This window comes from Podarcis melisellensis (genome assembly GCF_964234715.1).
Source record: "Podarcis melisellensis genome assembly, chromosome: Z".
NCBI lineage: Eukaryota > Metazoa > Chordata > Lepidosauria > Squamata > Lacertidae > Podarcis > Podarcis melisellensis.
The window spans coordinates 32,960,038-32,987,813 of record NC_138547.1 but is presented as its reverse complement, the minus strand read 5'-3'; the positions used below and the strand labels follow the sequence as shown (position 1 = coordinate 32,987,813).

The following is a 27,776-nucleotide window of genomic DNA, read 5'->3' as shown; positions in this document are numbered from 1 at the left end:
TGTGATGCTCAAATCAATGTGGGGGGCATGGTCATGTATCACCAGCAGGTCTCCACTCCCCCTGTACCTCCATAGTGCTCTACCACATTTATATACCAATAATTGCTAGGCACATTCAACCAGTGATCAGCTTAGTATTGGAGTCCCATTGACTTGGTCTGCTCAGAGAACATTAAGGCAAAGGTGCTAGGCCATCTCCTTGCTATGCTGGTTTCCCAGGAGAGAGGGTGGTTATTATGGGGAGCATTAAAGAAATACCCAAATCCCCTGCACAAAATTTAAACTGCATTATCTCTTCTCCTGTTCTCAGGACCTCTCACGAAGCAGTGTAGATCTTCTAGCCCTAGTTCCCACTGTGGTGATAAATATGTGCTCTGGATTCCAACCTTTCCAAGCTAGGGGTAAAAGGCTCACATAGCTGAATGTTCTTCCATACACACACACACACAAAAAAAACCTGCCCCCAAACTCTCTATATAACAAGCGAAAGGGTTCTTATCTAATTTCTTCTTAACATACCGCCTTCAAGAATCTGAAGGGCTGTTACACAGAAGATGGAACAAATTTATTCTCTTTTGCTCCAGAATGAAAGCCTAGAGCTAATGGGTAGACACTACAAAGAAAACAGACTTTGGCTAAGCGTTACAGGAATGTAGGAAGCTGCCTTATACTTAGTCACAGTCCATCTAGCCCAGCATTTGTCTACACCAGGCATGGCCAAACGTGGCCCTCCTGCTGTTTTGGGGCTACAATTCCCATCATCCCTGACCACTGGTCCTGTTAGCTAGGGATGATGGGAGTTGTAGTCCCCAAACAGCTGGAGGGTCAAGTTTGGCCATGCCTGGTCTACACTTGTCTGGCAGCAGCTCTCTGGGTTTTTAGATACTGAGTATGTAGCTCACAACTTTACCTAGAGATGCTGGGACTGAACAGGGACCTTCTATTTGCAAGGCAGATGCTCTGCCATTAAGTTACGCCTCTTCCCCAAATATGCATTTCACCATGCTGCCATACCCTCATCACTGAATGGGGGAAAGCCAGAGTCACCAAACAATGGAACAGCAGGCTGGTCATTACTTGAACTGCATCTCCTCCTCCCCCATCCTTTCTGTCCATATTATTGAGCATCATGTCTTCATCTCCTTCTAATACAGGAATAAAAAGTAGATATTTAAATTTTACAGCTTCCAGCTTCATACACCCAAACTTTATTTCAGTGACCCTTTCTGCTGTGCACAGAACAGAACAGAAGGTGTTAACATTTAAAATCAAGAACAGGATGCAGAGATGCAGTATGTTGCAGAAGGATTCAGGAAAAAAAGAAAAATAGGAAAGGGAGTTTGAGGGATAAAGAAAATAAGGAAAAATAAGGCATTTTAAAAAGGCACTTTGGCAGGACACCCCGCCCCCCCGGAAAGGGTCTGCACAGAAAACAATCCCAATAAAGTTGGTGGTAAGACAAAAGCTCCTTGGAACAGACTGCCAAGAACTTTCCTCCAGAACAAGCCAGCTTCATGGGCCATTTCAAAAAGTTAGTTCTATTGCTTCACGTGGCACGAAGCCAGGAAGTCTTGCTGCTGCACCCCATAAACTCTCTAGTGCACCTGGCCATCATTTGCCTCCTGTGCCCCTTCTCAAAAAAGCCAGCTGGAACAAAGTTATGGTCTTGCCCTGGCCATGGTGGGGCGAAGGGGAAGGGTTCCCTCTGCCCACGATCCGGGGTACTTGCGCATCTTCTGCCACAGACTAATCTCCTCTCCGGTAGAATCCATCCAGTCCACCAGTTGGCCATTGCTCATCCCTGAAGAGACAAGTAGTTGAAAGAAAAAAAGGCGAGGTCAGCCGAGTGCACAAAATAGCCAAGGTCCATTTTCACCATCCTGGCCAACTGAGGGAACTGATTTGGTTATCCAAGTATCCCTAGCAAAGTCACAGAGCTGGAGTGGGGGGGGGGGACCTGTGGCTGTCCTGGTGCTGTCTGGGCTACAGCTCCCATCAACCCTGCCCCCACTGGCCATGCTGGCTGGGAATAATGGGAGTCCCAAGACCATGTTTCTCGTTGCAGATCAGGCCCTGCCTATCTAGACTTGTATTGTCTAATCTGGCAGGCAGCAGCTCTCCAGGCACTCAGGCAATGGTCTTTCCTCACTTTTCACCTGCTACCAAATTAATTTTAGCTGCAGATGCCAGGGACTGAACCCAGGGCTTTCTGAATGCAAAGCAGGTGCTATTCCCGTTAGTTATTCCCCCCTCCCCGCCAAAAAAGGCACAGGACAGGTATATCATATCTGTGTAATGTTTACATTTTTTTTTTAACCCACAAGAATGAACATGTGTAATACCTAACATGGGTATAAGCCATGCACCAGGAGTTCACTAGGCCAGCATGAGCTACAAAATCTGTGAAGGCGTTGCTAAACCTGATGCTAAACCAGCTGTGTTCTGTCTTCAGCACTGAAAAGGCTAAAATCACCATGTGTCGCACCTCCATCCCCAAATGTCGTCTACTCAAGTAACACTCCCTCACAAAGAACTGGATTTTGCTTAATAGAGCTGTCCTCAGATAAACTGTGGGCCCTCTTGTTTTAATTCCACGTGGCATTCTTCCCTTTTGTTGCGTGTTTTTCAACTCTGTTTCAATACAAATTTTCACAGTAAAACAAGAGAGATTGCGTCATATCCACACCACTTAAAGCAATCTTATAACATTTCTAACAGTCATGGAGGGTCCTGGGATCTGTACCTTGTTAAGGGTGCTGGGAACTGTAGCTCTGCAAAGCCAGCACCATTAACAAACTACAGTTGCCAGGATTCATTGGGGGGGGGGGGAGCTATGACTGTTTAAAATAGCATAAGAGTGCTTTAAATGGACGCTGTGGATGTCTGTAGAGAGAAAGAGAAATGGCAAAAAACGAGGGAACCCGCTATGAAGACCCACCCGTACCCTGCTGTGGCCCCTTGGGAGGGCAGCAAGACAAATACTAGTTGTGCATATTTATTTTCTCATATCTACTTTTTGGCCCATCAACTACGAATTAAGCTCTCTGCTTGTTATGTATCGAGATTTAGGTTATTTTATTGTAATGTTTAGTGGATGCTACATTTACTGAAGTGTTTATTTTGTCTGACTTGGGTTGAAGTGTTCTGTAACAAGCATACGTTATACATTTTTGATAATTAAGTTAAATGTTTTATTGGGATCAGATTCAGGTGTTGAGTTTACTGTGGAAAAGTAGCCCATCAGCTAACGTAAAACTGACTGGAGCCATGGATGGAAAGCAATGGGTGAAAAGACTGCACCTTATATAAAGGAGAATGAAGGAGCAAGAACTTAGGAATGCAGGAAGCTGCCTTATGCAGTCAGCCCATCGGGTCCATCTAGCTCAGACATGTCTACATTGCCTTGCAGCGTTTCTCCAGGGTTTCAGGCAGGGGACGTTCCTAGCCCTATCAGGAGAGTCCAGGGACTGAAACTGGGATCTTCTATATGCAAGGCAGGTGGTGGTATTTCATCCGGGAATCAAAACTGCACGGTGGTGGATATTTAAATTCCACTGCCTCCGGCTCCACAACTTTATTTCAGTGACCCTTTCCCCTGTACACAGAACAGAAGGCAATACCATTTGAAATAAAGAACGCTCTCCAGGCATTCAGGCAGGGAACCTTTCCCAGCCCTTTAATAAAGGAGATGTCAGGGATGGTACCTGGGACCTTCTGCATGCAAAGCAGTGTGCCGACCACTGAACTATGGTCTTTCCCCTAGAACAGGGTTTCCCAAACTTGGGTCTCCAGCTGTTTTTGGACTACAGTTCCCATCATCCCTGACCACTGACCCTGCTAGCTAGGGATGATGAGAGTTGTGGTTAAAAACAACAACAGCTGGAGTCCCAAATTTGGGGAACTCTGCCCTAGAAGAACCCTACTGCTGCGAAGGAGGCTAGACTGGAGCTGGGAACTAGGGTTCAGGAGTGCCTCTAGCTTAAGTGGAAGCTTAACTGTCTGCAGTGATTGGCACAGTACCATTTTTTGAGCAAGTGGGAGGAATAATCCATCTAGAAAAGATAATCTCCACTGACGGGACAGGTGCACTCATGAGCACCCACACAAACACATATGCATGCCCTAAGAAGATTCCTCACCATTCCCAACTCCGAGTCGGACTCCTCCCAAGAAATCGTTGCTGGAAAGGGGCTCCCGGTCCCACACAGTAAGCTCCAGGCAGATGTGCGGCAGCTCTTCAGGACTGATGTTGTTGTAGACCAAGGTGTGGTTGTAGTGGGGGTTCAGGCTCTTCTTCACAACTGGTGTCTTCCTTTTAGTGGCCTTGTTCCTCAGAGGGAGCAAATACCTGTGGACCAGGGAGGGAAAAATGCCTCTCTCTTATTAAAGAGGCTCCTGCAACCAGGACTTGCAGAAATTGGTAGCTTGGAAGGGGAGGGGGGAAGGGTAGAAAACTCAGCATCTTTTGAAGATCTCTCTGCAAATTTCTTGTGCTTAAGAAGCTGCGGAGAGAATTCTCAGCAGCCACAAGAGGGCACCCTGTGAGCGCTTTTCCTGTGACCTGTAAAAGCCGAACTATGCGCAGTATGCATAGTTCAAAGTCAAAGTGCTTCTCTTCTGTAAGAATCAGATCCAGCCCCTTTTAAAACTCAGAAGGATTTGCACAGCCCCAAATCAATTGCTACCCAGAGCCAAGCACACTTGTTTCATATTGCTGTGCAAGATACTACATGAAATGCAAAATAATTATATTTCTATAATCAGATGCACACACAACCCCTGTGGTACCTGGGCAGGGCAACAATTAACTGTAAACCCTCAGTCTCCAGCCTCCTTTCCACCCATCACACAGTTTTAGCAAGCTCCCATTTGCTCACCCCTTGACAAAGCTGTCAGATGTCCCTCCAGATTTGGCTGCTGTCAAGTTCTTGGCCTCTTTGATCCAGACCTGAAGTTCACCGCCGTCTTCCTTTTTGCCTAACAAAGAGACCCCTGTGATGAGCATGAACGGCAGGAGTTCCCCAGTCCCAAAGCTTCCTCTAACCAGGGTGGTATGAAAGCCACCCTACCAACCACACAGAACCGGAAAACCCGATTGTTAGCAGAATTTAAGTCAAGTTTCTAGACCTTATGGAGTTGGGGAAAGGTTTGGATATAAATAAAGAGGAAAAGCAGACAGCTGCCACATGCATGGTTTCTGTTGCATTCAGAGGGAAAACTGGTTGCGTTACACTGAATCTTCACCTTTTCTTCCGTTTCCTGCATTGGCATGCTTAGCAGGTGGAATGAACTTCAAAGAAACCACCAATTCGCCTTTGTATTGAGGAGAAGCAGATGAGTCTGCAGCATTCTAGGACAGGAATGGGCAATGATAAATATTAGCACATCATTAATAAAGGGTTGTACAACCAATCAGATTCCTGCAGGATTTACTGATGCAAGGAGATGACACTGAGATGGCTCTGTGTAAGATATGGAGGAGGGGGCTATTCTGCGGCAGGTTCTACAGATGGGGTGGAGGGTTTTCTAAAGTGGCTGTCAAGGAAAATGAATTAGAGGATACATATACATATATATATATATATATAGGCAGGGAGGAGTGGCTCAAAGAATACATAATGCCTCCACCCTTTCAGTGTCAAAATTGGCATTGCCAGGACAGCTTGCAAAGAGAACAAACAAAACATATTTTAAAAAGTAATCGAACCAAGAACATTATCCCTGAGCCAAAAAAAATTCTTCTGCTGCTTCAAAGAATTAAAACATTGAGAAAAGAAGCAATTAAAATGATTGAAAATGTGTGAAAATGGGAGAGATCTTCACCTGCAACTGGAATTACAACAAAACGGGAGGCAAGGAAGATTCCCTGTTTGTTATTTAAACCAAAACAGCAGCTGAACACAGAGGCAATTAGAAGCTTGAGAACCGAGTTTAGCAAGACTTCCTGGAACTCCCAAGAAACCTGTTTCAGCTGAAGCTACACGACAGGGGGACCAGGGAAACAAGCAGTGGGGTGGGGCAAACCTTGCCATGCAGGGGGAGGCACTCCTCCAACGGGCTCTCAAAGTTCCAGGTGTCCATCGGGACCTCCACCTCTCCCAAGAAAGTGTTCCGGCCAAAACGGTCGTGGTGCCAGACAGAGAACTGCAAGGTCCTCGTCAGCAGGAGGGCCTTGCTGATCTCATACTGCAAGAAAACGAAAAAGAGAGGGTGCGTATTTAGCAAGGATAGCTTCCACAGAAGACCACAACCTACACAAGCCTGGCTAGCCCCCTGCCCACAACTCTCAGACACCTTGAGCAGCTCGTTGTACAGTGGGTTGACGGTGTTCCGTTTGATGGTGGTTTTCCGCTTCCCTGAGCGGGATTTGTCCGGGAGGAGGTATGTCTTCACATACCTGCGAGAGACAAAACATGTAGGTTTACACCTTGCCCAGTTATCTCCCTTTCCTTCCATGGTCCCACACACCTCTGTTTAATGGTGATGAGACTGGCGAAGCAGGCAGCTTTGGATAAAGTGGCTGTGCAATTGCATTGGCGTGCTGAGAGGTGGGATGTATCCACACAGAGAGTCCTTACAAAAAACAACTATTTGCTGAGGGCCACCCCCTCCCCCAAATACCCCATATTTTTAGATGGTTCATAATGGTGTGTGAAACACTTCAACTACAGATTGCAGCCCTCCTCGTGGGCTAAAACTGGGGAAGCCAGAGATAAAACCTCTGCAGCCTCAGTCATGAAAACCACCAGGTGGCCTTGAATCACTCACCATCTCAGCGTAAACTATTTTGCTAAAAATGGGGCAAGGGCTGGAGAAGAAGGAGAGAACACTGTTAGCTGTCCTTGGAGGAGTGGCAGGATAAAAAAATGTGATAAATCCATAAATGCAAATTGGCATATTTCAAAATATAATACAGTGCCTTTATCCAAAAATGCATTTGAGGGTGCTGTACACACTTCCTCTCGCATAACTATTCTGTCTTGGAAGCACAGCGCTGCAATTTTGTCCCCAAAGCAGCCCACCTTTAACCATGCTAAAAGAGTGTTTGATTAAAATATATGTTTGTTTGTTCAAAGCGTTTTTACACCTGCTTTTGATCCCTCTTAAATTAAAAATTATACAACAAATGAAAAAGTACACATGAACACAACAGAGCTCAATTTCAGGCATCACATTAAAAAAAACAACCACACACATGGTTTGCATTCACCCTAGTTTAGAACCAAACCTAACCCATAGCTGAGCTTTGAAATAAATCTAGGAAACACACGGTTTACAACTGGTCATCTGCTTTTGCTTTCTACCTCCTGTCTCTAGGATGGAGAGCAACTGATGCTGCAATTACACTTCTAAACTATAGTCAAGCTTCCTCAGCTACTAATATGTACCATGTCTAAACCGACCCACTTAATTTGTTGCTACGGGTTGGAAACCAAACCACTTATTCCTGTCCTAATGCTAGGTGTAAGCTCACCCACCCAAGCAGGAGAGTCCAATGTCCCTCTTCCCCACACATCCAGCACAAGACGATGCACACTCACGGGCTGGAGCGCTTCTTGGCCTCGTCAGCATAGGCCAGCTGGCGACACTCCTTCACGTGGATGAAGAGGGTCTGCACCTTCTGCTCATAGCTCAGGGAAAAGGCAATTTCCCCCGTAACACAGACATTGCCAAAGTCGCCCGCCTCACTGTAGATACTGACCATGCTTCCCAAAGTGCTCTGAGAAAAGAAAAGAAGAAGCACCGTTTACCATCCACTGAATTCTGCCTTCCTGGCCCAGATTCAGCCAGTCACCATCAGATTCTGCTGCATATGCAGACCAGCTACTGTAAGTAACTCCGAAAGGTTTTTAACCAAAATGTTCAACCTACATTTCCACCCGTAAAGTGGGGACAGCGTTCAGTTTGTTGTAGCAAAACAACAGGTCAGTTAAAAGATTGGGAGGGGGGGTTATTGTTTTAATTATTTGCTTATGTTTTTACCTTGCATTTTTATCCTGTGGTCCACCCTTAGATCTTGTGATAAAGGGCAGTATATAAATAATAAGAACAATAATAATAATTTGGCACAGCTTAATTTTTTCAGGAGGTGAGAAGGCCTCTCTGATCCCTGAAATTTTATGCTGTTTTACAAATCTGCTCATCCTTAAGGTCCCAACACAGCTTTCGTTTTTAGTTTCAGTCCCATCACTGAATTCCACCACTTCCTGCATGGATAGGAAGAGTGACTGTCCCATCTGACAGCAACAGAGGCAAAGAAGCCCCCCTACCCCTGGAGATCACCTATCTTAATCCAGCTTCGCTAACGGGGGAAGAGCTGTAGCTCAGTGGTAGGGCATCTGCTTTGCATGCATCTCCAGGTAGGATTGGGAACATCTGTCTGAAACCCTGGAGAGCTTCTGCCAGTCAGCGTAGTAGACAACGCTGAGCAAGATAGACCAGCGGTCAGACTCAGCATCAGGCAGTTTTCCTGTGACATATTAAGCTGACCCACTGAGTTACGATGCATTTGCTTCATGAATGAAATTCTACTGTTGGTTTTGTGCTGTTCACCACCACAATCTATTCCCCCACCCACCTTGTAATGCTGATGGTTTAGACTTTTTTTTGCAAATAGAATGTAATAAATAAATATCTTGGGCTTGATGGGAATGCAGAAGAAGGAACATTGTGCTCTGTAAGCCGAGTATGGAGAAACTATGTCACCCTCTTGGGACTACAATTCCCATCAGCCTTGACCATTGGTCATGCTGCCTGGGGGCTGATGGGAGCCCCCACAGGTTCCCCACCCTTCTTCAAAAGAGTCCTAGGCAACAGGCACTGGTACCGGGACCCACCGAAGATGTACCGCTACGCATGCTGCATCTGGCTGTCCTTCTCCGGTGAATCTCTACCAGGCTGTCTATGTCCTCCTCTTCCTCTTCCTAGAGAAGAAAACACACACAGCTGAGCTTCATCCTAAACAGCATCAGCACAACTTCCCAAAGGAAAGACTGCTGGCTCAGTCTGCAGCCCCAGGCAAGTTCAAAAGTCCCCCAGCTCATCACCACCCTCCTCCAGTGTCTCTTATTATGAGCTATTGAGTGCATCTTTATTTTGCATACCATCACTTCTTTTTACAGCTGTGCCTATGCCTCCAGGTGGCCACTGGAGATCAAAAGGCTCTCTTGACTGTGTCATATGAAATGACACACCACCCAGCCAAATGAGCTGCTAAGCTGCATCTATGCACCACCTCCAAAACCAAAGACAGAGGTTCTTTCACCAAAATACTGATATAGCCACAGCAGGAGCTCTTGGATGTTCAGCACCCCAGGTGATTGTGAGGGTTGCCTCTATGATTGGGCTGGTCCTGCTTAAGGAACCGCCTCTCCCTTTATGTCCCATAATGTTATATTTTTTTGGACTCAAGGAAGTCCATTAATACTATCCTTCATCAAATATCCCCAGGACACAGAGAGCGCTTCTCAGTATCTGACTCTGGAACAACCTTCCGAAACATTGGTGTGGGAAATCTCAAGCCACGCCCCCTCTCCCCAAGCCACACCACTTCAGTGGAGAGCATTGTTTGGAGGTCTTCCTGCACTCCAGCAGAATCCTCAGTAACCTGAATCTCTGAAAGGCCTAAAAAAAAGGCAGGAGACAAGGTGCATCACCAGTAAGGGGAAAGAAAGAAACCCCACCCTTTAAGGTGGAGGAAAACCTCCCCCTTCCTACCTAAACAGTGTCAGCAGTGTGAATGAAGGAATGGGAGCTGATGTCCAAGAAAAAAACAAACCAAAATCTCAGGTTCTGGCTTTAAGAGTACTAAACCAGCATCACCTGTGAGCACTACAGGTACAGCCAGTCTGGGGGGCGGGGGGGGGGGGGCTTCTTCTACAGGAGGAGGCAAATCTGCATGGCTCTACCATAGGCGTGCCATCTTAAAAATGTTCAGTGTCCTCTGGGGGTCTCTGGTGAATTAGCCTACTGTATAAAGGTAAAATTAACATTTTTTTTTTGCTCTGCCCACTTTTGCTTCTGCCACTGACACCTGGCTGCCCTGAAGGGAATGTGGGCCTCAGGCTAAAAAAAGCTCCCTTAGGAGACTCACCATTTCAACATTGAGGCCTGGGACTGATTTGCTTCTGTCTCCTAGAGGCCCACTTTCAATAACAGGCTCCTCTGGTCGCAGGTCAATCACCGACTTTGTGTATTCTGTGACAGAAATAGGTCAGGAGAGGAGAGAGCTACCGTTTTCAGCATCCCAGAGCCAAGAGGTCACAAAACCACTACCCAAACCTAACCCTTTATCCACCACCCCAATCCAAGAGGATTGTCCCAAACAGGTGCTTGTCCAAACTTCTTTTGATAAGGTTCATGGCTGAGTTAGGATCTGAATGTGGATCTCTCCAGTTTAAATACAGCAGCTTAACCACTCTACCACCCTGGCCGGCATTACATTGCATCTAAGGGTCTTTTACCTGAAGGCCTCTGAACTCTCCTGGGATTCTTCTTGAACAAGGTTTCATTCTCATCAGCTGAAGCTGCAGCTTGGATCCCCAAACGAGCATTCTAGGAAAGAATACGCCAACATCACAAAAACATAAACAAGACCCTCACACAACCACCATCCCACACACTGGACTGCAGGTAGAAAGAGTAAGGAAATCTGATTCCCAAAAGCATTTGGCCAGCACAAGCTTTAGGACGAGCACCAAAGGCTGTTTTGGTACTTTTGAGTCCAGCAGCCTTAGATGTGCAGATGAGTTACGATAGCCCACCCAATACTACACTCTGCCAATCAATACAACCAACAAGGACCAATGTGCATACGCCCATGAAAAAGGTTGGGGTGCCCTGGGAAGGGAAAGTCCTGCATTTCCCAAGGCACCTGCCGCCATACGACAGTGCCCAAGCACATGCAAAGAAACCTGTTGTTTCAGCAAGCCACATGCAAAGCAGCAGTGCAAACCTACACCATCTGAATCGGAGGGGAGAGTCTCTCTGAAGCGGCTGGGGAGCGTCAGGCTGGATGCATTGGACCCTGAAGGGCTGATAGCTTTTGTCCTCTCTTGTTGAGGGCTGCAAAGAAACAAAAAGCAGGGAGGTCATAAGAACATCTTTCCTGGAGCAGACCAAGGACATTCATCTCTCTGAACAGGGTACCCTCCAGACTTGTTTTCTGCAATGCATCATCATCGCAATAATAGTGAATTAGTGATCTGCAGATTGTTCTGCTTTATTAGTAGCTCTGCTCTGCTTCCTCGATGTTATCACACAACTGCTATCTGAAGGGTGCTCTTGCTCTATAGCACAGCCAAAGCAGAACCAATAAGAAATTCCTGGAACATTTGTGGGAGGAAAAGCAGGAAGCTTATATGCGAGGATTGGAAATGGAACAGTATGTCTGCCTGGAAATTTCTGCAGTCACCCCGAGAATGGGATCAGCTGAGAGGCACAGCAGAAGAAAAACCACTAACCCTTCCATTTAGCAACAACTGTAAACCTGCATGAATTTAGGCGATCCCCTTTTAAAGCCTTCTGGCGGTTCCCTCATTGCGAGAAGTAAAGCTACAGGGAACCAGGCAGAGGGCCTTCTCGGTAGTGGCGCCCACCCTGTGGAACGCCCTTCCAGCAGATGTCAAAGCGATAAACAACTACCTGACATTCAGAAGACATCTTAAGGCAGCCCTGTTCAGGGAAGTTTTTAACGTGTGATATTTTACTGTATTTTTGGTTTTTATGGAAGCCGCCCAGAGTGGCTGGGGAGGCCCAGCCAGATGGGGGGGGGCATAAATAATAAATTATTATTATTATTATTATTAGCCAACTGCCACATGTTGTGCAGCAACGAATTCCATAAATTGAGAAGTGCATTGGGTCAATAGATCATTCCTTTTGTCTGTTTCAGCCTTCCCCCACCTGTGCCCCCCTGATGTTTCTGGACGCCTGCTTTCATCAGCCCCACCTAAGATCAGGAATTGATGGGAGTTGTAGTCCAACAATATCTGGAAGGCTGGTCAGGATGGGAAAGGAGGCTGCTCAATGCTTTCTTTGTAGTATTACCGGAGGCAGAAAATAAAACTCTGTTTTCTTTCTCTGCACTATGCATAAAGTTATTTCCCAGCATGAGTCCACTGAGAACCACCCCAAAAGCAGAGGCACAGGTTCTGCAGGCAATACCCTGACCCCCAGCAAGCCACCCCCACCCCAGGTATTCAGTATATGAAAGGGTTAGGGAGGAAAGTCTGAAAAGGGCTTTTATCTCCCCCAACTTACCTCCCTTTTCTCTCCCTCTAATCAAACCTCATCCATTCCTCTTCTCTCTTCCCCCAGTTGAGCTCAACAGATATAACAGCCTAGAATGCCCCTGTGATTCTAAAGCAGCACATTCTAAAACAAGGATGGCTCTCTCCCACCAGAAGTTCATAGCATCATAGAGTTGGAAGAGACCCCGAGGGCCATCTAGTCCAACCCCCTGCAATGCAGGAATCTCAACTAGAACATGGCAGGTGGCTATCCAACCAGATAGGGGAAAAGCACAATGCAACCTCCATAATCTAGGCCATCCACTAGTTCACTAAATAGAAGTGACATTCATAGGTTAACATAGCAAGTCGTATCGCAGAGGAGATTTACATGAAGTTGAAATGGATCTCGCTACAAGCAAACCAGGTGAGAAAAAGCTGAAGGGCATATAAAAGGCAGGCTGTGTGCACCCTCTATCTCAGCAAATAAAGAAATTAACTGTGGTGGAAAGCACTGCTCAAACAGGAATTGTCCTATGGTACCTCTGGATTCCATCACTGTATGATTCTTTTCAAACATTCAAAAGGCACTACAGAAAACAAGTGAATTTTTGCATCATGTCGCAAACTGCTGGCATAAAAATGATTGCTCATTCTGAAAAGTGGTGTTTTTGGATATTAGTAAGAATCAACTGGCTGCAGAAAATAACTAGTTTTAGAGAGCATTGTTGTTGGACTTCCAGCTCCCATCAGCTCCAGCCAGCATGGTCAATGGTCAGAAATTATTAGGGTTGTGGTTCAGCAACTTCTGGAGAGCCACAGATTCCCTTACAGATTGGGATATACACCTTATAGGAATCAGAACTGGTCTTTCCAAACCTGGGGCCAGGAGCTGTAGGAGAAGAGACAGTGCGGAAGCCATCCAGACTCATGTTCTCCGTGGATTCTGTGTCACTCCTTGCATCTCGGAGCTCCAAGTGATCAGGGGTCAAGCTGGAAGAAACAGTCTAGACAGGTGAACGGCAATAAGGGGCTTGGTGGAAGGGCCCAAGTTCAATCCCTTGCATCTCTAGTTCAAAGGATCAAGCAGCAGAGAACATAAAGACACAGGAAGCTGCCTCATACAAAGTCAAATCATTGATCTACCCAGCTCACCAGTGTCTACACCAGATGTGGAGAACATTGCACAAGAAGAGCTCTATTATCTCAGTAGAAAAGCTGTCGGGGGTCTCTGTTCCAGTAATAGGTGGGGGAGGAGGAGACATACAACACACTCATCATACACAAGGCTATTTTCCATGAAATGTGTGGCATATTTCATCAATGCACAGCTGAACGGCAGACCTTGCCTTCTTACAGCTATTCGAAGACTCCGGACTTAAAATGCAATTGCATCCTGAAAACTGCCTGCATGCAAATGCAAAATGCTTAGGCCAGTGCTTTTCAACCAATGCTCTGTGGCAACACTGGCCTCTGTCCCTCTTTCCTTCCTTCCTTTCCTCTGATGCCCTCCCACATATCTGCCTCCCAAAGGCTTGATTGGCTGTTTGTTGCAGCAGCCCTGGCTACAAGCTCCCCAGGCAAATGGTGCCTCTGGGGCTTGCCAGGGGCTGCTTCCCAGGCCCCTGTGGGGCAGTGTGAGGAAGAACCTCTCTTTGGGGGTGGGGTGGGCAGCTCAGAGACCATGGGTGGCAGGAGTGGCTGCTCAGAGGACTCCCAAGGAGAGGGGAGAAGAGAGGAGGCTGAGCGAACACTCCACAAGGGAGGGTGTTCAAAAAGTGGTGAGGGGCTGCTGGCTCTTTTGGCAAGGGGTAATATAACTGGGCTCCTGAGCCCGCAGGGGTGCTGCAGAAAGAATGTAGTTGGCCAAGGGGAGCTGTGGACCCAAAAAGGTTGAAAACCTCTGGCATACACTTCCTGCATACTTGAAGGACTGTAAGTATGCTGATATTTTCCCTTCATGTGCTTTGATATTCACTGCCGCTAGTGAGAGGGATGAAACAGACTCCTGTTGCTGCAACAGCCCCAGCATGGTGGAGCAAGAAGGGGTGGGTGGGCGAGAGAGTGAGTCACCTGGGATCCTTGCGTTGCTGCTGAGGACTCTTTGGTGCTGCCTTGGAGGAACCTTTGGTATCGGTGAGCTGGGCCTTCTGCAGAAGAGCTTGACCTGCTGTCTCCCTTTTGTTAGCTAAAAGAGAAGGGATAAAAATAACAAACCTTTTAGGGTCAATGCACACATACTGGGAGCAGACCCCATTTATTCACGACACTTCCACCTCACCTTTCCCTCACAAGGAGCTCAAGGTTGTACACAGGATGCATCCTCCACCCAGCAAACAACCTTGAGAGGTAGGTTCATTCAATAGTTAACATTTATATAAAGGTAACGGTAAAGGTAAAGGACCCCTGACAGTTAAGTCCAGTCGTGAACGACTCTGGGGTTGTGGTGCTCATCTCGCTTTAGAGGTAAAGGGAGCTGGCGTTTGACAGCAGACAGTTTTTCCAGGTCATGTGGCCAGCATGACTAAGCCGCTTCTGGCGAAACCAGAGCAGCGCACAGAAACACCATTTACCTTCCCACTGAATCAGTACCTATTTATCTACTTGCACTTTTTGGTGTGTTTTCGAACTGCTAGGTTGGCAGGAGCTGGGACCAAGCAATGGGAGCTCACCCCATCGTGGGGATTCGAACCACAGATCTTCCGATCAGCAAGCCCTAGGCTCAGTGGTTTAGACCACAGAGCCACCCGCGTCAAACCCAGTTCACTCAGTGGCTATATATAGTCAGAGCTAGCCAATCTGTAGCCCTCCATATATTGTCAAAAACACCACTCCCATCATCCTAGGAACTTGGCAATTAGGAGGAAATGGAAACTTCTGAAAAGCTGGAATCTTTGAGTGGGGGAGTGATTTTTTTCAAATATATCTTTTGGCCTCATTAACTGTTAACACCAAAGCAAACCATGACTTAGGAGTGAACGAACAAGCAAACAAGTTGATGCACTGGGGCAGGGGGAATTGCAGCTGCTTTGCTCCTCCCTGTTCCTGCTGCTGCCACACTAGCAGAAATTAAGCCATGGTTTGGCTTAGCATTACATATGTACTCAGGCTTATGATTTGTCTCATTCCAGACAGAGCACAAACTGTGCCCAGTATTATTATTTTTTTGTGAGCTTGTGGTCACAATTTGTTTGGGGGAGACAAACCATAAGCACAGGTTCAGGTGTGCCAAACCATGGCTTAGCTTCCAGTGGTGCAGCAGCAATACAAACAGGGAAGGAGCAAAACGACCACAGATTTCTGACTTTTCACCAGCACACTTGCTTGTTCAGGCTAAAGCATCATTTGCCTTAATGTTATGTGCAAACAAAGCTACTGTCTATAATCTAGAAAACTGGTTAATGCAGTTATTGTGGAACCAGTGTTATAGAAAGTTGAATAGTGTTAAGAGACCATTAGAGCAGAAAGGAGCCAGGAGGAGGAGGGGGGAATTCTGAGGGAACCAGAAGCTGGACTGAGCAATGTAAATGGATAAATACAGAATAAAACACAGGAGCTGAACAAAAGAATACAATACAAAGTAGCTGGTAGAGTTTCTCTCTGCTTATTTGCTGGCTTTTCAAACTCCCCCCCCCCTAAAATCATTTTCTCAAATGATTTCTCAAATGATGTATAACTTGGTGTCTTCCTAAAACTGTAAGCAAAAGAATAGTTTGTTTCAGAAAAACTTGGTCTGAGGCCTTGTCATTTACCCCACACCTAAGGGCTGTGCCACTTTACCCAGTACAGTGGTACCTCAGGTTACAAATGCTTCGGGTTACAAACTCTGCTAACCCGAAGTAGTACCTCGGGTTACGAACTTTGCCCACGATGAGAATGGAAATCACGCGCCAGCGGCACAGCGGAAGCGGGAGGCCCCATTAGCGAAAGTGCGCCTCAGGTTAAGAATGGTTTCAGGTTAAGAACGGACCTCCAAAATGAATTAAGTTCGTAACCTGGGGTACCACTGTATCAGGAGTAGGTTGGGCCAATTCATGTCCAAAATATTCAATGGAGGAAGTCAGGAAAAAAATAGACATACATTTGGTGGCAGCAAGGAGGAAGGAAGAGAGGTTGGTAAGGCTGCTTTGATTGATTGCTTGCTTGCTTGCTTGCTTGCCTGCCTGCCTCGCTTCCTTCTCAGCAGCCCATGCCATCACCATGGCTGAAGAATGAAAATACACAGGATATTGAGAAGATACAGATAACTCAAGTAAGCAAGCCAAGCTAGATTTCTAAAAGGGTGGGGAGAATGTAAAGAGTTTGCTGACCAGGACATGAATTGCCAGCTAATAAGTTATTTGGGACAACTTTTGATTATGTTTAACTGGAAAATACAAACAAAAATCCTGCATAAGAACCAGCAGCTACGGACTCTTTGCTCCTCTTCAGAACCAGAACTGTCAAGAAATCCTACCCTGTGGTTTGCGCCGAAGAGACATTCGAATGATGTCGCTGCCCAGCCTGCTAGCAAATCGATTTACTCTTTGGTCATAGAACCAGTCACCAGTAGATTTCTTCAGCTCCCTGAAGAGAGAGAGAGAGAGAGAGAGAGAGAGAGAGAGTGAAGAGTGCTGCAAAAGACCATTTCTAACAATTAAATCACTTATGTGCAGCTCAGTTTTTACCATCACTCGGTTTTTCTGAAGCATGGATGATTACACAACTATGTATAATAGAATTTGGCTTCCTGAGTTGTTGTTTCATTAAAATAAACACCCTAAGTTTCTAGCCCTCATTAATGTATGGGGGAACACTTTATGGAAACCTATAGATGTTTTGTTGCTGACTTTGGGATTTTGCAGACACAGCTTTGAAGCAGGAACAGCAAAGCTCCCCTGTAGGTAGTTATCAAGGGTGTGTTAGCATAGGGCCCTCCCACTGCCCAAACAATTCCACAGCAACATTCTTGGCTCAATAAATCTTGTACCAGTCTCATGGCCTTGGCGGCAAGAACCCAGCCTCGCTAACTGTATTCACCGTGCTTTTCTACAAAGGAAAATAAAAAGAATGCACAGAGGTTTAAATTATTGAGCAGGACAGTTAAAACTCCTGAATCCTAAAGCCTTCAGACAAAACAAGCTGTGCGTAAATGTTGAGGGCTAGAATCTTGCAATAAACAGCCGCAGCTGGAAGAGACAAGGAACAGGAAGCACAAGGACAGGAAGCAGCACTGGCAAACTCAAGCTGCTGAACTTACGCCTCCTTGGTGCAGACTTTGCAGCGCCAGGAACTGTTGGCGCTATAGGAGCGGCAATCCCGGCACACCAGATGGTTGCAGCCGCGGCAAGTATTGGCTTTGGGGCTGATCCGCCCCAGGCTCTGCTGACAGCGGGCGCATGTCCTCTCACTGTAGCGCTGGCTTCCCCTCTTGGCTCCCTTTCTGCGGATCTCCAGTAGCTCATTCTTCAGACGCCTGTTGCAAGGAGCACAAAGCGGGAATGACTAAAGACTACCACATTCAAAGGAAGGGAGCCTAAGTTCCCATACATCTCACAGCACCCGCTCCAGAAATCCAGGTGCTGGTTGGTCCTGCTAAGGCTTGCATCCGTGAAGATGGTACTCTTAGGTCTAAGCTATCTGAAAGAGAGTATGCCCTCGGTTCAACCAGATCAGGTTCTGAGACGCCCTTCTCTCAGTCCCGCCACCCTCACTTGGCGCGGACACGGCAGAGGGCCTTCTCAGTGGCTGCTCCCAGACTGTGCAACTCCCTCCCTGGAGAAGCCAGACTGGCTCCCTCCTTGCTGTCCTTCCACCAGGAGGTGAAGACCTCCTTATCCCAACAGGCTTTGATGAACTGGTTGCTTCTTATGATGCCCTGCTGTTTTATTGTATAGGCATCATCCCATATACACATGATCGACTTGTGCGCAACCGCACACATGCGCAGCACTGGGAGGTAAATGCAGAAATAGAATCGTACCAGGCAATGGCAGGAGAGAGCTGGAGAGTCCTCGTGGCTCGCGAGGAGACTCTCCCCAAAGAGGACGTCAGTGAGGGCAGAGGAAGCCCCAACGAGACTGGAGGCGCAGTGAGGCTTTGTTTACTCTGCTCAGCCTCCCTGCCTAACAGCTGATGTGTGCATTGGTTCAGGAGGAGGAGCTGCTTTTCTGCACAGCCTCCAGCCGGTCCCAGAGCTTCAACTCTAGTTGAAGGGAGAGTTGTGTAAGGAAAGAGATCTGGAGAGCAGGAAAACCCAGGCATTCAGAGGCTTTTTAGAGGGTGCGCCCCACCTACACAATTTTCCCTTATGCGCATGGGGGCCTGGAACATAACCCCCATGTAAGGGGGGATGACCTGTAATTATTTGCACAGTTTTAATTCTATCAATGTTTCAGTGTTTTTTAATTACTGTTTTCCCCCCATAATGTTTTAAGCTGTTCTTATTTTTATCTGTAAACCACCTTGAATGCCTCTTGGGGAAAAAGGCTAGGTATATATATCAGGAGTACTACATGGAGATGAGAGAGAGAAGCTAAGGAACATGGCCTGTACCTCTGCAGACTGGAAAGGGACACAGCTCAACAGCACAGAAGCTGACCTGCATGCAGAAGGACATAGCCTGGCCCCTTCAGTTAAGTAGCAGGAGGCCTGGGAAAATCTCTGCTCAAACCCAGATCTACCAACCTCACAGGCTGCTGTGATAATATGATGAGGTAGGGGGGGAGCACTGTGCTCCTTAAAGATATAAATGCAATAATAAATAATTTAGCTATTTCGCTTAGGTTACTTGCTGCATTTTTAATTTGTTTTAAGCTGCTTTGAGACTCTTGTAATAAGCAATGAATAAAAGAAATAAAATAAGGGATAACGTCCCTTGTGTAATAAACACCACAAGCTCCAAGTCTAATGTAATTAACTGGTATATCAGAGAGAGAAAGAGTTATGCTAATAAGCTGTTCCGTTCCATTTGGAATTGTTTTATATCTTTCATAATTGCAATTTGTTTTTTATAATCTTACTTTCCATTGTAGGCCCTTCTGGTGAAGGGCAGGTAACAAATCTTACACAGAGATGAATGAAGCAAAATATTTCTCACTGGTGCTCTAGCTTAGCCCATGTAAGTGCAGAGACAGAGGCGGCAGAGCCTCAAAACAGAATATAAGAGCAACCACTGAGGAAGAAAAGATAAAAACTGGGCAATTTTACAGAGTTTAGCAATGAGCAGGGAGATGATGAGATGGGCAATCTCAGGCACATGGACAGTACCTCACTGTCCTCCTGACAAAAACCCCAAACAGCGCTTTGGATCCCAAAGGTTGCAAACAGAAGAAAGCTTCCAAGACAACAAATCGTCTAGACAGACAAATGGTCTGACGCAGTATGAGGCAGATCCCTATGATGGGAAAACTACTCTAAATCACCCAGACTTCTTCAGGGCAGGCCTGTACAATGCACAACCCATGAAGCTGAAGCAGACCAATAGGAACCTGCAAACACCCTTGTTTTTGTCATCTTAAGCAAGCAGCAAAGGTTTCGGCTATATTCCTACACCAGCTCAGTTCTCCAAAGCAAGGGCAGCGGTGTTCTTGCCTCCCTCTTGACCCCTGAGCCATTTGGGTTCTCACCTGATCCTCCTCTCTTCTGCTTTCCGCAGTGCTTCATCTCGTTGCAGGACCTGGAGGATCAGATCCCTCTCAGCCTCCGAAAGGAAGGACAAGTCAACAGCCTCCATCGTTATCCCCAGGTTGGAAGGCAGCTCCCGGTCCCTGGCTGCAGAGTTCTCAGAGCTAGAAGGAAGATTAAGAGTTTAGCATAGCTGAGCAAGAATACTACACGTTCATTTAACTCAGGGATAAGGAAGCTGTGGTCCTCCAGAAAATGTTGCGGGATTCCAACTACCATCAGCCCCAGCCAGCACAGCCAAAGTTAATGGATGATGGGATTCAGAGTCCCAATATTTGGAGAGCCACAGGCTCTGAATTTCTGATGTAACCTGTTGACACGTGCGAATGCAAACCAAAAACTCTGAAGGCAACTGACCTACTATATTAGCTAAAGTAAGCCTGGTTTCAAAAGATGCTTTTTTGCATTGTTTTGCTGCAAATTTAGTTGCCTACAAAAGGTCCAAGCATTCTACTGCAGGTTGGGGCATTGAGGAAACCAGGGTCAAGAGAGACTGAGGCTTGCCTAAGTCTTCCTGAGAGATGAGATTTAAAATTGGGAAGTCCCCGACTTACAGCTCTGACTTGTATCTGCTATACTGCAGAGGCTCTGTAAATAACAATTGTGAACTACAGTACATCATATGGGCTAGAGGTTGTAGGACTACAACTCCCATTGTTCTTGATTATCGGCCATGTTGGCTGGAGCTGATGGAAGTGCATAAGCATTGCATGTATACTTCATCAATGGAACTACTGAAAAAGCTGAAAACTGGCAGAAACAAGTGGAACATGCACCCAAAGTCTGCAGCACTGGTGTTCTAGCCAACTGTGCCTTTTCCTAGGGTACTCCATCCTATCCCCAGCAAATAGACATTTCATATTATGAGCATGCTCAGTCTTCATTTGGCTGTTTCTAGGGAAGCTGCTCCCTTAAGTTCCCTCTAATACACTTTTTTCTATTTCTGCAGATGTTTGACTTTCTTCTCTGTCTCTCAGTAGCTCTGCTTTAGCTATATATCTGCCATAACTCAGTTCTTTATTAGTAGTACTTATAATGAAAGACTGATACAGTAGAAGGAGACAAGACAGAACAATGCTTCTCAAAGACGATTCAAGTATAGTGGGTCCAGCTGCAATATTTGCTAAAAAGATTAGTGGGGATCCAATTGGCATAAAGGTTACTGCGAAACACATAGGAACTTATTCCAGGCAGACAATATCTGAATGTTGGCACAGCGGAGGGAGGAGGAGAAAGAGAGAAGAGAAGAGCCTAAGATCTCTACCATTTTGATACCTGGGCTTTGAATGAAAAGTCAAGATAGGGGCCGGGGGAATCACTCTGAAAAAAGACAGTGAAATCAATAGATGCCACAAAAATATCTGGGCTTCAGAGGGGTGGGGATTCCCTTATGATTTTGATTATTTTTGCCCTCCAAAACAAAGAAATCCTCACAGAAGTCTCCAAAAAATGCTACTTTTTATTTTAAAAAAATTATCTAGGAGTTAATGCACTAACATTCATGCAAAAACAAAAACCCATCTACAGTACTGAGTTTTAAGGTATCCTGGTGCCAACTTGATCAACGCCAAGTCGCCATGGGTTTAGCGGGGGAGGGGGGAGGGAGGGGCAGCTGCCGCCGCCCCAAATCAATAAAAAGACTAAGCTAGCAGGCTCTGACCCTGCCCTCCCAACAAAAGGCCTGCCCACACCCAACAAAAATCCTGGCTACGCCCATGCAAGTCACCCATCATTAACAGAGGGGGCCTCAGAAGAGAGACCCCAAAGGTCTGAGGAGAAGATTGTGGCCACGGAACTACACTGTTGTGAGAGAGTGAAAAGAGACAAGGCAGCAGAGCAGTCTGAGCAGTCTGGGAGAGATATGAAAAGAATGGATCAGGGCCCCATCCTCCTCCACAGTCCTATGTCACCAAGAAGCTGAAGAATGAGGCTGAACCAGCTGAGGGGGCTGGCAGGGTCAGTTACCTTCCCTACAGTTTTTAAGCCTCCACCATGAATTCGGCCTTTGGTAAAGGGGAAGCTGGTGAAGCGCTGTAGGAACACAAGAAACTGCCCTATACCAAAGTCAGACAGTTGGCCCACCTGACTCAGAGAAGCCTACCCTGACAGAATAAAGCACTGGAATGCTGGAGTAAAATTTCCTGTTCAAAATGCAGGCTTTGACGCTGAGAGTTCAGGGTTTTAAATTCAAAACCGGAACAGCAAAACTGGACAATTCTGGCCAATCTCAAACTTTCATTTATAGCTCTGTTTTGATAGCAGTACTCTGAGGTGATGTGGTGTGGAAAGTGGGGCACCATCAAAAAGCAGTGAAGGAAGGGTTGAGGTAGTGAAAACAAGGCTACAAAAAATAATAATCAAATAACAAAATTAACAGTGAAATATTAATAGTGGGAAATAGTGAAAATGGTGAAAAGCCATGTGATAATGGTGAATGTGATAATGGTGAAAAACCATGTGATAACAAAACATAGCAAGCTGCCTTACACTGAGTCAGAGCATTGATCCACCTAGCTCAGTATTGTCTACACTCACTGGCAGACGCTCTTCAGGGTTTCAGGCAGATGTTCTCAACCCTACTCTGAGACACTGGCGATTAATCCTGGGACCTTCTGCATGCAAAATAGATGCTTTGCCACTGAGCCCTCTTATATTGGAGACATGGCATGGGGTGGGGGCAGAGACTTCAGGCTTGTGGATCTATTGGGTTTTTCCCCTATGATGGCTGCATACACACCATACATCTGAAGCACATTATCTTCCACATGGTGTCTTAGGGGAGGGGTAGTACCTCTGGTGGGGGACACGTTGTGTTCCTTCTGGAGTGATTTGTCCACCTTTGGTCCCCACCCTGCACTAGCTCTCCCCTGTGGCTCCTATAAGGTGCCAGCCTGCAACAGTGGCCACACTCCCAGAAAATGGCTTCGACTGGCTAAACCAGGTGAGGGTAGCCATTGGGTCTCAAACCCTCAGCGAGTTAGGAGCTTCCTCTGCATGTGAAGACAGGCTCTAGTGGAGTGGGCAGATAAGGCCAATAGTGGGTCCAGTGGTCAAGAAGGCAGTTTTTGCACATGCTGTAGACGGAAGTGAGGAGCAGGTGGAGCTCATCAACCTGGGAAGGGAGCCCATCTAGGAGAAGTAAAACTCTGGTCCTAAACCTCTGCTGCCTTGAAGGATATCTTCAGGAGAAGAAAAAGCTAAGGAGCAAACCCTACTCAGATCCCCAAGACGGTTGGAGGGTGCCTTGTATGTCTCCTTCTGTCACATCCTGCAGCCAGGCTTATGCCAAACATATTGCTCTGCTTTCCTTTGGATCACATCAGCAAGACAGCCCAGGATCTCCATACACACTGCCCAGGCTCACGCCCTGAGAGACCAATTCAGTGATGCTAATGCAGCAGATTGACTCCGCCCCCGGAAGCACACTCCATTGTCTCTTGAGGCAGAAGGACGCCAACAACAGTATCTCCCGCAAACAGTCTTGGGAACTTAAGGCCTTTACAGAGCTACATTTCCCAGCACCCTTACCTGAGTACAATTCCCAGCATTCTTTGGGGAAAACAACAAGCCTTTAAATACATGGTGTGTACATGGCCTAAAAGGGACGCGGGTGGCACTGTTGGTTAAACCACAGAGCCTAGAACTTGCCGATCAGAAGGTCAGCGGTTCGAATCCCTGCGACGGAGTGAGCTCCCGTTACTCGGTCCCTGCTCCTGCCCACCTAGCAGTTCGAAAGCACGTCAAAGTAGATAAATAGGTACCACTCCGGCGGGAAGGTAAAAGGCGTTTCCGGGTGCTGCTCTGGTTTGCCATGCTGCTCTGGTTTCGTCATGCTGGCCACATGACCCGGAAGCTGTATGCCAGCTCCCTTGGCCAATAAAGCGAGATGAGCACCGCAACCTCAGAGTTGGTCACGACTGGACCTAATGGTCAGGGGTCCCTTTACCTTTACATGGCCTAAAAGACTCTTGAGATCCACAAACTTGAAGAAGGTACACAATGATGGTTTGGGCAGGCAGTGAGTAGTACGGATTACCTAGCGCACCCCATGATAAGCCATGCAAAGAGAAATAAATTCACACCTACAAGCAGAAACAGGCTTGTTTCTAAACTTATTCATTTATTACATTTATATCCCATCTTTCATGCAAAGGTTTCAGGGTGGTGTACATAAGTTTTCCCACTCCCTATCATATCCTCACAACAAGCCTGTGAGACAGGATAGGCTGAGACAAAGGACTTCCACACTTCTTCTTGTCCAGCCGCTTCCCTACAGGAAAACCCACTCTTTACCATTGAACTGCAGTAAATCAGGGTTTCCGCAAATTGATGCTTGCTCCAATTCGGTGATAAAGAGCAGGTTTTCCCAGGAAAAGGCAAACAGAAAACTGCTCAAAGCCTGGGACAAGCAAAGTGTGGATGACCCTTAAAAGAGTTGATGAAGCAAAGCCTTTTCTTTGTTGTTGTTTGAGTGGGAGCCAGAAAACGTTGCTGACGCAACTGCACCATCACCCAGAAATTTGCCACTTTTCTGCAATAAAAACATCTGTCGTGCATGCAGAATGCCCCGGGTTCAATCCCTTGCATCTCCAGGTAGGGCTTTCCCTGCATATTCCAGGCTGTTAAAATGAAGGAAGCATGGGTGGAAACAGCATTGCGTTTCTGTGTGAAAGAGGTGGAATCGCATTTCTGCTACTGAAAACAAATCCCTTGGCCAAGCTACATGTAGAATTAAGGAAATTGAATTAACTACTATTATGCACTTGGCTCCTGCTGGAAGACCTCAAAGCTTGAAGTCTTCCCTCCCCTGCATTTAAACACAAACACACTTAATTTCCTGCTCAGCTGCCCCACATTTTCCCACAGCAAAGAGGAAGCATGTTTGATAAAAACACTCAGCCCTGGTATTTGAAAAACAAATACCTCTTGGGACGCCAGGATAGGAGACTCAATATCCCATTTTCTACTCCACCTGGTGTCCCCCGTCCTGCGTACAAGTGCACCCACACCAAACATATTGCTTCATGTTTCAAGATCAGGAGTGTGCCTTAGCCGAAGGCAGTAGCGTGCCCGGAGCAGCGCGTGCGGCATGGAGCCTCTCTGCAACCTTCCCCTCAGCTGTAGGGCAGCTGAGGCGGCGGGCAGACGCAAGCCTCGTGCTCCTCGAAAATGCAGCGCAGAGCTTGCAGGCAGTCCGCCCGCCGCCTCCACCTCAGGAGAGATGCGTTGCTCAGGCACGCTGCAGGTCCCACAGTGTGATGCCCAGTGCCCCCCGCCTCACCTAGCTACCAGTGGCATAGGAGGTGTGCAGTGGGTGAGGAAGTTGTTGTTGTTTCTTAAATTTAAAAAAGTGTCATGAGCCCAATTTTTTAAAAAAATCACATATTTTTGCCATTTTGTCACCCCCCTCAGTGATGACACCCAGGGTGACCCGCACCCACCGCACCCCCCTTCCTACGCCATGGGCTGAAGGACCCCTAGCTGGCCTCCAAAGCTGTTTGGGATATTTGAATTGGCACAGAATCATTAAAACACAAAACAGCCAGGGGTGCCAGCTTGAATAAAATATTGGCGGGCCCAGGTAAGTCCCACACCACATAGTCAATCTCATGATACGACACACTCACACTATTTGAATGGCAATGCTCATCACCTTTGGGGGCACCAGGACCCCTCAAATATTTTAGGGGGGGGTCGAAGGGACCTTGGCTCCTAGGATTTGGTTCCTATGAAACAGCAGCAACACACCATTCCACAGGATCCTGTGGAAGAACACATGACATTTTCGAAAACTTTTATCAACACATGGTCATGGACTCTTTAGCACTAACCATAGAAAAACAGCACACAATGCAAAGTGCTCCACTTAGCAGATATGCCTGGTTAGGTCTCACACCCTTCCACTTCTGAAGGAGGAAGCCAGTCCTCAAACAACTACCTGTAACGTTTCCCTTGAGAGAAATGAGACAGTTCTTGCCCTACATAGCTGACAAAAACATACTCATCTTAACCAGCCTATGAATGAGCCACCCTTCTGCTGTGCATTCATAATGATTTATGCTCACGATGGTATCAGGGCTGTCATATGCGGTTCTGTTTTCAGAGATGGCACACTGCTTCATTTCTACTCAGTGCAACTTCCTGCGGAGAGCCTGTAAGTTGTTTTTTTTGGGGGGGGGGGGAGCGCTTGCTTTTCTTGCACAATAGCTCAAGAGAGCCCTTCCAGATGCCAATAATCATGTAACAACCTTGGGGAAGTACTGCGGGAAAACTAATAAAGCAGAATGGTGTATAGACAGTCCAGTATGCCATAATTCTAAAAAGAAAAAAAAAATTAGGGTGGCAGCCCTACACTTTGGAACTCCCTGCCCATTGACAGCAGGCACGCACCTTTTGTTGTTGTTTTTTCGGCACCTGCTTAGAACACACATCTAGATGTGTGTAGGTGTTCACATTTTAAAATCTCATTTTGCTTACAGCTAATTTTAATTCTCTTTTAAATATTTAAATTGCATGCTTTAACTTACTGTTTTTAAAAAGAAAGAAAGAAAGAAAGAAAGAAAGAAAGAAAGAAAGAAAGAAAGAAAGAAAGAAGAAAACCACTTAGAGGTTTTCTTACAGCCAAGTGCTATACAAATGTTGTTAAGTAAATAAAAATGAATAAATACGATTGCCTTGTTGCTATGCTACGGAATGTACCTGTCAAAAAAGCAAAATGAAACCCAGACTGGAGAGGCCCTTCAATTGTAATGTCAGCTGATCAGCCCTGGATCTTGCAATGTAAGAGGCAACACCTTTGAAAGTGCATAAAATTCTCTCCCTTACGCCCAAGAACATGAGTCTGCCTTGAGGCTATGTCATCTGACTTAAGGCTTCCTCCTGCAAGCTACAACTACTTTGCTATGCCAAGACCAGGGTTCAAATGCAAGCTCACTGGGTCAACAATCCTCAGCTTAGTCTACCCCACAAGGTTGTTGTGATGATAATATGGAGAAGGGGAGAGCCATGTGTGCCACCTTAAGCTCCCTGGAGGAAAAGGAGGATATAAATGCAACTAACAACTAAATGAATTGATAAAAGGGAAAAACACTTTGCACATGCTCAAGAAGACTCTCCATATGAACACCTTCACATATACAATTCCAACAGATTTGAGGGGAAGTTAAATCCCTGAAGCCAACATAAAAACACACCGGGATTTAACAGCAAAGACTGCTGTTTCTAAACAATGCACATGATAAAGGAAACATTCAGTTCATAAACCAGAGCGAGCCCAGGAAAACATTAAGGCGAAAGAACAATGGATATACACACCTCACGAGAGAACTTTGGGCAGACCCCTCACCAAGGACTCCCGTGCCTTACTTCCAGGTAAGTCCAAGCAGTAATGACTTGGAACCCTTGCCCCAAAGCACATGCAGAGTGCCTTTCTAAACCCAGCCAGCCTTTGCACACCAAGGGAGGACCTGCAGGCCAGACCATCCAAGCAGGACTTTGGGATGAGGAACGGCACCTGTCCCCTAGGTGGTTAACTAATGCCACGCTAGCCTTTTAAAAGCAGGCAAAACAGGCTTGCGAACTAGGGCGGGGATGAAATCGAGGACAGAAACTGGCGGTGGTGCAAAAGCCTTACTTTGGAAAGGGGCCCAGGGCGGGAAGGTGGAGTGCTGAGTCCTCCCACGATGGCGGGGCGAGGGGGTGGGGGCAGATGAGGGCATGGAAAAAGAGGGGTACCTGTACGCAGCGCGCCCCGCAGATTCCTCTGCTCTCGTCGCGGTTTACCTCCAACCACAGCTGCTTCAGGAACAGCTTGAATTTTTCCCTGACCTGGGAGGAGCCGTTTCCTTAAAGGCACCACGCCCTTTTGCCAACCTTTTAAAG

At 46.6% G+C, this 27,776-nt stretch overlaps 1 protein-coding gene across 1 annotated transcript; it reads right to left on the bottom strand.

Moving 5' to 3' along the window:
* Positions 1 to 1,192: 1,192 nt before the first annotated feature.
* On the bottom strand, positions 1,193 to 27,776 carry SYTL4 (synaptotagmin like 4). The gene is made up of 17 exons (XM_081897623.1): positions 27,630 to 27,776; positions 19,838 to 19,999; positions 17,470 to 17,685; positions 16,687 to 16,796; positions 14,304 to 14,418; positions 13,110 to 13,223; positions 10,959 to 11,064; positions 10,464 to 10,554; positions 10,094 to 10,197; positions 8,838 to 8,924; positions 7,542 to 7,720; positions 6,295 to 6,397; positions 6,025 to 6,186; positions 5,245 to 5,350; positions 4,878 to 4,977; positions 4,140 to 4,348; positions 1,193 to 1,801 (listed from the first exon to the last, which is right to left on the bottom strand). The coding sequence occupies exons 2-17, from the start codon at positions 19,942 to 19,944 to the stop codon at positions 1,659 to 1,661; spliced, it is 2,052 nt and encodes a 683-aa protein (XP_081753749.1). The 5' UTR covers positions 19,945 to 19,999; positions 27,630 to 27,776; the 3' UTR covers positions 1,193 to 1,658.